General features: G+C 35.9%; 1 protein-coding gene across 1 annotated transcript in view; it reads right to left on the reverse strand.

Annotated features, from left to right (window-relative positions):
• Positions 1-12,497, reverse strand: part of PALLD (palladin, cytoskeletal associated protein) — a 190,485-nt gene that overhangs the window by 119,524 nt on the left and 58,464 nt on the right. Inside the window, exons 4-7 of the mRNA XM_053940874.1 lie at positions 5,343-5,521; positions 2,978-3,044; positions 2,290-2,395; positions 1,263-1,337 (exon numbers count right to left, since the gene is read on the reverse strand). Of these exons, the coding sequence (XP_053796849.1) occupies positions 1,263-1,337; positions 2,290-2,395; positions 2,978-3,044; positions 5,343-5,521 (427 nt within the window). The remainder of the gene's footprint in view (positions 1-1,262; positions 1,338-2,289; positions 2,396-2,977; positions 3,045-5,342; positions 5,522-12,497) is intronic.

A 12,497-nucleotide genomic window follows, 5' to 3' on the forward strand; every position in this document is an offset into this window, starting at 1 on the left:
GCTTACTCTTACTCTTATCTCTAGGCAAAACTATTTGCTGTCCATATTAATTTTTAATCAAATGCTTTCCTGAAGTAATAACCAGAAATACTTCATTTTGGCTTGAGCAGGTAGTGATTAAATAATAAGTACTACTATGGAAATCATTGTTTGAGGCACAATGAAATACTATTTTTAATTGAAGCTGTATTTTATAGATAGGGAAGCATGCTATCCTTCTTTTTGCTGCTACCTAATTCCTGGTTCTTAAGTGTGATTTGGGATGAACATGAAGATAAATATTGATTTAAGTAATTACCTAAGAAATAGTGAATAGAATTTTCTGAATAGAAATGTCTCTTCTAAAAAGTATGATCAGCAGGAGAAAGGTTGGCTCTTGTACTCAGCATTGGTGAGGCTGCACCTCGAATCCCATGCTGAGTTTTGTCCCTCTCGGGACAAACATTGAAGTGCTGGAGCATGTCCAAAGAAGAGTAACAAAGCTAGTAAAGGGTTTAGAGCACAAATCCTATGAGGAGCAGCTGAGAGAACTGGGGCTGTTTAGTCGTGAGAAACAGAAGCTTAGGGGGATGTAATGCCTCTCTAGGAATTTGTAATGAAGTGGGGGTTGGGGTCTTCTCACACATAATACGCAATTGGACAAGAGGAAATGGCCTCAGGGTGTGACAGGGGAGGTTTAGACTAGATATTGGAAAAATTGTTTTCAGAGAAAGGGTTGCCAAGTACTGGCTGCCCAGGGAAGTGGTTGAGTCACCATCCGTGGAGGTATTTAAAAGCCATGTAGATGTGGCACTTACCAACATGGTTTAGCAGTGGGCTTAGTCATGCTGGGTTAATGGTTGGGCTTGATGATCTTAAAGGTCTTTTCCAAGCTAAGTGGTTCTATGATTTTTAACTTACAGGTTTTTTTTCTAAATCACAGTTAAAATGCCTGTGTTATTTGTTCGTATCAGTAGACAAATTATTGTGAATGAGGCTTTGTCAAGACTCTTATTAGTAATTTGTGCTTGCTATATTTTACAAAGATTTATCAATGGAGAGTAGTCACGGGCATAAGAAAAATCATACAGAATATTCGTTTAAATCCACTAGTGGAATGCATAGGAACTTCATTGTTGCAGTGGAAAAGTATTTTCTTAGGAAGTCATTGATACTGAAAAATTTGAACTTGATCAAGCCTTCCTGCATTAGGACACATAATTTTGATATTTTCTTTTGGACTATAAGAGTATGATATAAAAATCATGACGGATAAAACATACCTTTGTAAAAATAGGTGCAGAATAGATAGGCTTGGGTCCATCCAGATGGTGCAGGTATGAAGTAGGGCTTTGAACCTGCAAAACAATGCAACAATGCTGTGAAATGGAAAGAATACTAGTTTCAATGATACAGCCCCAACGTATATGCAAAAATGCAAACTCTCACATGTGCAGTCTTATTGTGGTGTTCTCTTTCTACCATACTTCTTGGAAGACATCACTATTTCACATCTGTTATATTCTGAAATCAAAATGCAAGCTTTGAAGGCTTCTATACTTCCAATGAGCATTTTGTATCCAACTCTCTTTGCCTGAAAGTATTTTGAGAATTTGACTCCTCTTAATAGATTCAAGTAAATCTTTCGCACTGAAGCATTTTTGCTTCTCCTGCTACTACATCCCTACACTGATGCAGTGATAAATAAATCCAGGTACCTAAGCTTATCAAGGTTAGCTCAAGGAAGGGATAATAATTTACAATGTACAGGATGACGGAGATTTTAATTTTGTTTGTATTTTATGATCTACATGTAAACTCTAAGTCAGCCACAGCGGCATTAAAGACTTAGTAAAAATGAATGATCAAAAATTTTCTATATTTAAATATCTGGATAGTAAAATTTATTTTTCTCTTAAAGGCCCAAAGAAATGAGAGCAATATTAAATTTAATAACAAAATGTAAAACTTTTGTTAAAAAATATTGCAGGCATTCATTTGTAGTACATTCTTTTGGGACTAGAACAAGTCACTATTAAGTGATAAACTGTAATTTTCATCATCACCAGATCTGTCTGCTGTTTAAGTGCTGTGTTGATATGCGTTGTGTAAGAATACATATGTATATTTACTTTTATGTCCCATTCAGTGGATAAATATTTAATTAAAAAAATCATAATTCTTAATATAGTAATATAAGTTTATAGTTTAACAATATAATTCCTCAAAATGACAGAGTTTTTCAGATGCTGCAAATCTTGGAAGAAAATTTGAAATACTTTTACTAATTTAAAAATTGTCTAAAAATACCTGCTGACTGGGCATAGAGATAGGCTGAATTATAGCTGTGGTCACTCCTGATTTTGGTGAAGAAGATCCTATTGTCAAGGAAACAGAAGTGGTTTTCTTTTGGGCCCTGAAAAATAAAAACCCAGGAAGAACTTTATAGGATCTGAAATGAGAATGTGTTAGTTTTTGATACATAAGCTACCTTGTACTTTCTACATATTTAAATGTGTCATTATCAACTGAAAAGATCAACATGACTGCTGAAGATCAAGATGGATGAATGAAGCATGAGTAGAACACAACCTTTTGCTAATTTACACTTCCTCACACAATAAAAAGTACTGATTTAAGATGAAACTAAAATGTATTTTGTTTCTTTAATTGTACTCCTCTACGTATTTCTTTGGAGGCCCTGGAGTGGGTGACTACAAATGAAAACTTGGTTAACTTGAGCTTACTTTTGAATATGAGAAGTTGGTATCAACAAATATTTTGTCAGGGTAAGGTCAGCCTTCTCTGACAGAACAAGCAAATTAATACAACTTACAGTTATAATACTACACATTTATATCACATGAGAGAAATAGAAATGACAAGGCATACACAAGTGTACCCCAGATGCTTATTCAGATTGTAAAACTACTAAAGATTTTCCAGTATCCCTTATTAAGAACATATACACAATATTAATAATGCTTTGCACACTTACTGTGGCATAGCTCCAGCTTTTAATTGGAAAATTAAACTTTCACTCTCTGAATCTGTAGAACTGGCACCTGGAAAAGAAAGTTTTTTCAATAATCTCATATATTTTTATTGATTTATTTAATGTTTAAATTCCAAAGGAAAAACTATGATACTTTTGCATTTCACTTCAAGGATTGAGAACCCTCTGTAACAAACTACAGCAGTTTTTTAATCTGATAAGGATTGTAACTATGTACTTTAGACAGTTACAGAAATCATAACCATGCCAATTTAATTGCACACTGCTTTCCCTAGGCTCCTAGCTGTCTCCCTTCATATTGAAACAAATATGGCCAAGACAGAAAAAAAAAAAAATGCTGAGTACAATTGCTCTACGGGAAATGTATAATTTTATTTACTTAAATTTTAAATTTGAAGCTTAAGCAAACATATGGCTTACACAGATAACAAATCTTCAAACTTAAGTAAGAGCAACTCAGTATACCAAGACATTTTCAGACTAAACTTGCTGCCCATGATGTCCGCATTTCAGACTATTTACATTAACCTACACATAACATTTATGTACTGCTATTTCTTGCCAGTGGAAGTCTTGATATAATGTATATGTTTGGCAATACCCTGAGCTTACTTAAAGAAAAAAATGTGAAAGCACTTATTCCCTTTGTCCTAATTTTTCCTAACAACAGATACTTCACACATTTATTCTAGACATTTATGCAGTACATATTATTCCTCAAGGAATTTGCGCATATATATGGATAGCTGTATGTTTAATACAAACCATAAGCACTTCATAATCAGTATGCATAGTATAGCATAGACAGATTCCAACGAAACAATGCTGGGACTAAAATACCCAAGTACCCTATTGATTTACAAAGTTTATGCTGGAAAAAAAACCAAAGCAATAAGTAGTATAAAACAGATGAGAAGTAAATGTCCAGTCATCAAAGTGGGTATACATGAAAGGATTTGTTAAGAACACAGAACAACCAGATGGCTGGGCCTGCTGCACAAAAGAAAGTATGATGCATCAGTGTCATCAAGTCTATTAATGTACAAAGCAGTGCTTGTGTGACAAACCTATTTCCCTTAAAAATGACAGGGGTTGAACCTAATGACTTGTACAAGTCTCTTTCTTTCAAAGTAACATGTTATAAGCTTCAAGATAGGACTTCCATATAGCAAAATTGGCAAATGTCAAAGAATGAATTCTTTTATTCACAGCATCACTCTACCTAGCAGTTTCATCTTTTAATGTTGTTCTGTCCTTATAACTTCACACAGCAGTATGCATTTGTACTACAACTGAGTATTTCTGAAATCATGATTACTACTATAGAGAAAACTCCTAGAATCTGTAAGATTCATAAAAGTCTTGGGGATTTTGCTATTATATCCCAATGGCATATTAAAATGTTCTGAGAATAAAAAGCATAATGAAAGAAATCCTACAAAGGCACATATGTCATGACTTAGCTAATTAACAGTGAAAAGTGTTTTGTTTTGTTAATTAAAATCTATTTAATAATTTTAGCATGTCATTATTCAGATTTCTTATGAATATTTCTCATGTTAATTTATTTTATGCTTTCAAGTGACCATTTAAATTAACTTTAATGAATTACAAAACTGGTAAAAGAATATATAGCACCAATTTTTTGGGAGATGTATGAATTAAAATAAAAATTGCTATTCAGTTAAAAATCTTGCCTGAAATATAGTTCTCTGCCAAAAAATAACTTAATAATTTTACTCATGTTCATCATTAACTTTTCTCAGAGAAAATAATACTTGAGTTATTACTAATTTTGCAGTCAGGAAGTATTTTGACAATAACTAGCAGCTGTTTGTGGACAAAACTGGTATGACTGACTTTAATCTGACTTAAAATCAGTATGCCAAAGATAATGGATTACAGTACATTTACACATGGCTAAAGACGACTCATTTTGGGCAGCCACATATATTTGCACAGGGAGGCAAATATACCAAAACTGAGATGAGGATTACTGCTATCACGAAAATCATTATTACTATCACTAGTCAAATCTTTAACTAGTGATTTACAGAGGTACTGCTTAAAAGCTAATGATATGCCAAAGTTTTTGGTTCCTTCTATTTCATTCTTTATCTGTTTTTTACTCTAAATAAATAGCAATCTACTCAGTGATTCCTGATACATTCCTTGAAATATCTGAATTAATATGATGTGATGTTCAAAATGTGTTGTGTTAAAAAAAAAGCAGAGGAATACCATAAAAATACCACCATATTGAATGTAATGTTAAGAACCAAAAGTAAACTTCAGCTTAATTATCTTTTCTTATATGCAGCAAGGATTTTATTATTTTATCTCTTACCTTCAATGAATATTTCAGCTGATGTGCTATCTGAACCAAAAGAATTTGAAGCCAGGCAAGTATAGCGCCCAGTGTCGTCTTCAAAGGCTTCTACTATAATTAGTGAATGAAGTCCTCCACTTTCAGAATGGATCTGAATGTCAGGGGAATTCTGGAGTTCCTTTCCTTCACAGAACCATCTGCAGCCCACACACATTTAGAAAGACAAAGAAAAAAAGAATATAAAGGATTGGTTCAGGCTCATTGCACACAAGAAGACATTACAATCTGCTGCAAAAATCTAAATTGCTACTGAAATCAGCACATAGTGCTTTGAAGTGCTTAACAAAGAAAGTATTTTGCAAAGAAATAACTTGCTAAAATAAACTTTGTTTAAAAGACATTTCTGAATACTAAGAAAATTGTACACAACACACCTACATTTTAAAACTATCTGCTGTCCTGGTTTTGGTAAATGAGTTTTTCCTGCATAACTTGTGTATTGTCTTGTTTTGACCACAGTCTAATCCATTTTGATATAATTTATCACTCCCTTTTACCTAAACCCCACTGATTCTGCACACAAAATATCTCAACTTGTAATCAGTAGCACAGGGTCTAGCTGGAGGCCTGTCACTAGTGGTGTCCCCCAAGGGTCAATATTTGGCCTAGTATTATTCATCAATGGTTTGGCTGGTTGAGAAGGTGCCTCCTCAACAAGTTCACTGATGACATAAGGCTGGGAGGGGTAGCTGATACCCCAAAGCTCTGCAGCTCTTCAGAGGGACCGTGGTAGGTTGGAGAGATGGGCAGAGAGGAACCAACCGAAATTCAACAAAGGCAAATGCAGGGTCCCACACCTGGGGAGGAATAATCACACACCAGTATAGGCTGGTGGACACCAAGCTGCCCATGAGCCAGCAGTGTCCTTGTGGCCAAGAGGCCAATGGTGTCCTGGGGAGCATTAGGAAGAACATTCAAGCAGGTCAAGGGTGGTGATCTTGCAACTCTACTCAGCCCTGGGGAGTCCTCACATGGATTGCTGTGTCCAGTTCTGGGCTCTTCAGGACAAGAGAGACATGGAGCTTCTGGAGCTTGTGTTGAGAAGGCAACAAAGAAAATTAAGAGACTGGAACATCTCTCATATAAGAATAGGAGATGGGCCTGTTCAGCCTTGAGAAGAGACAACTGAGATGGGACCTCACGAATGTATATAAGTATCTGAAAGGAGGGTATCAAAAGGATGGATCCAGGTTCTGCTCAGTGGTGTCAAAAATAGGACAAGAGACAACAGGCAACTGATTCACAGAAAGTTCCACCAGAATATTAGGAAGAACTTCTTTGGTGTATGGGTGACTGAGCACCAGAAGAGATTGCAGAGAGATACTCCAGAACTATTGGATGCAATCCTGTGCCATATGCTCTGCTTGAGCAGGGAGGCTGGGACAGATGGCCCACTGTGGTCCCTTCCAACCTGACCCGTTCTGGGATTCTGGGATTTTTGTCCATCTTGCCCAGTCAACTTAACATAATCCCATGGCACAGGTTCCATATTGGTAAGCTTTAAATAGGTTTACTCTTGCTTTAGATCAAGAACATAAGCTGGTTTCCTAGGCCTGGATTTTTATGCATGTAAGTAATATATGTTCCCCTACCAAAAAGGTATGTCCCAACAAAAGCGCTGGATTTAGGTACAGACAAAACAGACACTTATCTAGGGTGACTTATAAGTAGGTAAAAGCACAGCATCATTTCGTTTACATCAGGTAAATCAAGCATTTGCCAGTGTAAACTACTCTGTGTTCTCAGCCCATACTGCTGCCATGAAAGTACCTGTTCCCACCTTTATTCTGTTTGATGCCCTCATATCAACAGCCTATTACCTATTACCCTATTCCTATTACCCTAGGCTATGCCTTGATTTATCTCTATCTCTGGCAGCCCAGGAAGTATGAGAAGTCAGTAATTCTTGGTTTATAGTGTCTGCTGTGCATTTTTACAGGGAGCAGAGGCAGATTGGAGAGTCATTAAAGGAAAATCACTCATAAACAAACATTCTTCTGTTCTCAAATTGTCCCCATATCCTGAAAACAAATTTTGCCAAGCCTTGCCAGGGCTGTTATTCCCATTCCAGTTCTGCAAACCCACTCTGGTCTTTACCACTCTTTCTTCCCTTCTTCTCACCCCATAATCCTAATCTGAGTTTTTCCATGTTGTCTTCCTTCTCTCATTTCCTTCTTCTTCCTCTGCAACTCCAATATTCAAATCTTGCTCTAACAAGACTAAGGACAAAATGAGCAATTCTCGACAGCGAGCTTCAAAAGGGAACTTCCCCCCCAAATTTTAGTTTTCTACTCTAGTATGTTTTTTTTTAAATGAACAAATATAATTTCAGAAATTTATGGATAGTCAACGCAAAGTAAAAGACAACCAAATTTTAAAAAATAATTCTTAAATACTTAAAATTTGCCACAAAAATTTGGTATTTTTCCTTCAATTTGTGTGTGTTGATGAGAGAATTTTCGCAGTTACATTCCAGTAATTCTTCACAATTAAAATTTTTTCCCTCTAACAGATGACTTCCCATTACCCCCAAAAATCAAAATAACCCCAAGGATTTCCTACCTATTCAGGAAAAGCCTGCAACACTACAGGATGACAGATACTATAAAATAACAATCAGTGAGGAGTCTTTAAAATTGAACCGCCTCACTTTTATTCTTCTTAATTACAAACTTCATGCAATTAACATAAATTAAAAAATGTTTTAAAACATCCTTCTGAAAATATTGCATTGTACAACTTGAAATGTCATGGTTATTTCAGAATGCTGAGTTAAGAAACCTACCAGGTTTACACATAACACAATTCCCCTTAATAACAGCATAATTGTGGGCAAGCTCTCTGTGTTTATGAACAATAGATTTTTTATTCCTGAAGGGAAAACCCTCAGTTTGTAGTGGCATTAAAGCTATATGCAATTGTCTTCAGTAATTAAAATACTAACAAGTTCCTTTTCTGTCTTCTGTTGCCTAGATAGTGCACAGAGAAAGTATCGCTTTTGGAAAGAACTAACAAACTTCCATTTGTTTACTCAGCAGACTCCTTTGGCCTACTTTTACAACTATTTGCCTTGGAGACAAATCTATTCTGTCAGCTCTACTGCCAAAATTAACATTTCTTTTTCCCCTCTTCCCCTCCTTTCCTCTTGTCACAAGTTGTCCCTTCTACCAGTGTGAGGACCTCTGCTACTATTTCTGATTATTAGACCTTCAGAGTCCTAACCTCTGTGTAGGTTTTCCTAAGCTACATTTTTAACAATATGCACAAGAGAGAAGTTAATTCAATTTCTAGACAATCAGAGACAAGAGCCTGTAATATGAGGACCTACATAACCATTTGTTCTATTTTTCTTTCCTTTCCAGAAACATCCTGCAAAGGAAAACCTCTCCTCCAAGCCTAATTATTTTCTCAGACAGATCCTGTTTTAGTTTCATGCAAGCTGTATGGCTTTCGATTGTTTCCTAAATTCTATGTTCACAAAATGTTTAAGAAATTTTCATAAGCTCAAGAACCTAAACCAAAAAAATAAAATCCATTTATATATTTTTGTCAGATAACATTTAATAAGTAAACTGTTTTCTAAGAAGGACAAGTTCTACACTGTCCCTTGATTTGTGCATACACATGGTCAGTCTCAAGTAGTGGGAGCTATTCCTCAGCACTAGCTGGGATTAAGACTTGTTGTATCCTGTCAGTGTCATACTGAAAACGAGTCCTGACCTGCTTCATCAGACACTGTCTGCCCCAGAGGAAAGCACATAAGTAAGCAATTCAATACCACATTACCTCAGCTATCATTAAGGCAATGTTTGATGCATGGGAAACACACCTGGTGTGGGACTCCATTGTTTATTGTGGAAAGAAGAATTCACCTTCACAATTGGCAAGAGCACAGGTATTTGAAATGATGAACACTGGAAGAGGCTTAATTGTACTCTTTTTCCTTTTCTAATTGTATTTTTTTTCCTGTGTACATGTTGATAAAGGAGGATTACTTGTCATGAATTTCTTTTGGTGATTACATCAAAATTAGGTGAATAAGAAAATACTCAATTTAAATACTTATTCAGCAATAACTTGCCAGTTGCCAGTTCAGTTCAAGAGAGTTTGTGAATTCAAAAAAGGGTCATCAAATAAAAATAAATGAATCATTTTTTTCCCAAACACAGACTGAATTCCACTTTTTCATCTTTTATATATATATTTATTTGTGCAGTCAGCCTTACTGCATTACAATCAGAATAATCATAGAAGAGAATTTTCTGCTCCTAAGGACTGAAAAAGATTCAAAGATAAATCTTTGAAGCATTCCCTCTTACTGCGAAGGGATCACTAAAGCAAGCAACAAATCACTATCAAAGGGAAACTGAGCCAAAGAAACCAGGACTCATGGCTAGACACAGAAAAATAACCACAAAGCAAGTCTTACAAGAAAATTCCAGTTTTATGCTAACTAGGGCAGCATTAACTCATGTCCAGTCTATTCCAGCCTACTGATCCTCTTGGGGATAAGAGGATTATTTTCTAGCCCTGAGAAGACAACAATACTTCTGGCAAATTAAAAAACCCCAAACCAAACCCAACCTGAAAGAAAATAACACAGAGGAACAAATGCACAGCAGACACTTTGAGAAGAAGAAAATTCTCTATATAGAGACCATTGTTTTAAAAAGATACCTCTTTCATAACTTCTGGACACCAAGTATAAAAATATCAACTCATTTCCCTATCTTTTTGTTGCAGGTTCTCAGTATGGCATTAAGTGTGCAAATAGAAACAAAACAGGCAGAGACATCAACAAAATGGTTTGCAGATATGAGTACATATCAGTCCCCAGAATAAGTCTTCCAGCTTGCACCGTGGACATTCCTGCAGGCCATGCTACAGTTCATGCAAATTTCTGCTCTTTCCCACTTTTTTCTTCATCCTCTTTCCACCATTTCTCTTCTTGTGTGCATTTCCACTCTTTGCCTTGCTTTTCTTCAACCATGCTTAGTTTACACCTATATTATCTCTCCTGTATATTAAAATTATAGCAATTAAATATTTAATGCAGACAGTGAAACAATCACTAGACTGGAAAGTCAACAGACAAGGAAGAGATATTTTGGTAGCAGGGGAACAATGAGTAGGTACTCATTTTTCATGCTTCAAACCCTCTTTGCTTTTCCACTGGCTACACTGCAGCAAAACCAGAACAGCAAACAAAAAAGGACAGTCAGATGCCAGGTAAGCAGCAGTTCATGCACACTGACATCAAGCAGCAAGGCACACAATGTGCCTTTCTATTCACTCGTCTTTTCTTTATGCCCTCACAATCCTCCATGCATGGAAATACATAGGAGCACGTGTGTCTGGGATTTTAATGACCCTGAACAAAATATAAACAGAGTTGAACAGCACACTGACTAAGTAAGCACAAGGGTCTTAAGAAAAACAGTTCAAGGTTCTCTCTAATGCATAATCCTGCTGGAACTTATGTTTTTTGAGAGTCACTGAGGAATAGAGAGGTTTTCCTCTCTGCACACTCTTAAAGTTAATTTAAAATGGCAGCTGAAGTGAAACTTTAAGATATAGCCTTAGGGAGAAATTATAATAGGGAACTCTGACCACTACAGAAAGTGCAGAGAGATAAGTTGTAAATTAAAAAGTAATCTTATCCTTAGTGGTGTTAAGTATGTCCAGTAAGAAAAGTCAAAGTGAAATACTCTGACATTCCCGTACTGGCAGAGTCAGCATTTCCATCACAATACTGTGTAACTCCCATTTTGCTTTTCTCCATTGAAGCTAAGCAGTCCAACACTTCCAGACTATAAAACATTACTACCTAAAGAACTTAACCTGATTTTTAAAAGAAATCAGCTTTTTCATAAAAGATTTAGTGTATACTGCAGGAATCAAATGATTCAGATGCTTGTAATTCTCTACACAATGCCCAATTTTTGTGCAATAGAGATTTCATTATTTGTATAGGTAATTCATAAGAGAGTCACCAATAACAACATACATACTTTAAATATTTATATACTGTAATTCTAAGGAAAAAAAAATCCTGAATATAAATGCTGGTGCTTTGGCTGAACCTTCAGTTAAGCAATTAAAAAATGTCTCTATATACTGAAAACCATAGAAGCCAATTTTATAATAAAAAGTGTGTTACATTATAAGCAGTGTACATTAATTTAACTGATTTAACTGATTCTTCAGATGTTGCACAGTGTTCTTCCAGGTCTCACAAATTTCAGTGAGGATTTGACATCCAGCTGAGTAAATCGCACAATTAGGTACTTGGACACCAAAACTGTCCTCCTAAAGTACCAAAGAAATGGCAAGAGACTACCAAAATTGTTGTATTTTCAAGACATGTATCAACATTTCAGTCTGCCATTTCCTACAGGCTAACTCTGTTTCTTCTGAAGAGAAGCTCTGCATCATGTTGTGTGCAAGAATGCAAAGTGGAGGGGTACAGAAGTAACAGATGAGACCCGCTGAGCCATGGGCAACAAAGCTTCCAAGCTTCCAAAGCTTCAGTCTGTGAGCAATGGCATCTGTCACCGATTGCAACCTGCAGTAAAACTCCAAAGATTATTTTTTTAGCTTATTCCTGTCATTAGGAAAATTTCTTCCCTGCATTCTTGTGTAGGTTTACCAAGCCTCTTTCAGTCCACCTTACCCATGGAACAAGGATTCTACTCAGTTTCAGCTGGGGAAATAATCTGAAAGTTAGCTTGAGATTTTGATAGTTTTGGACAAGGTGCTCAGAGTTATAGTCTGTAACTCATGTCATTCTCTCTGGGTACTGCAATGTTCCACAGCCTTATGTAGACGTGTACAGCTAATTACAAAAGAAACACAGCGTTGTCAGACTTGATTAAAAAGTAGTTGTTCTGTCTTAAAAATCACAGAATCAGCCTAGAAATTCTTAAATTCTTTTCAAGATTGTATCTTGTCATTGACTTTGCAACTGGTGACCTCACTTTGTAGTTTTTAAGTATAGAAGTTTTAAAGAAAACATTTTTGATGGAAGCTTTCAGTTATCTGAATGATAAGAAAACACAAAATCAATGCTAGAAAGTATGAAAATTGAACACAACATTGAGCAAAGCAAAGATT

This window comes from Vidua chalybeata, chromosome 4, assembly GCF_026979565.1.
Source record: "Vidua chalybeata isolate OUT-0048 chromosome 4, bVidCha1 merged haplotype, whole genome shotgun sequence".
NCBI lineage: Eukaryota > Metazoa > Chordata > Aves > Passeriformes > Viduidae > Vidua > Vidua chalybeata.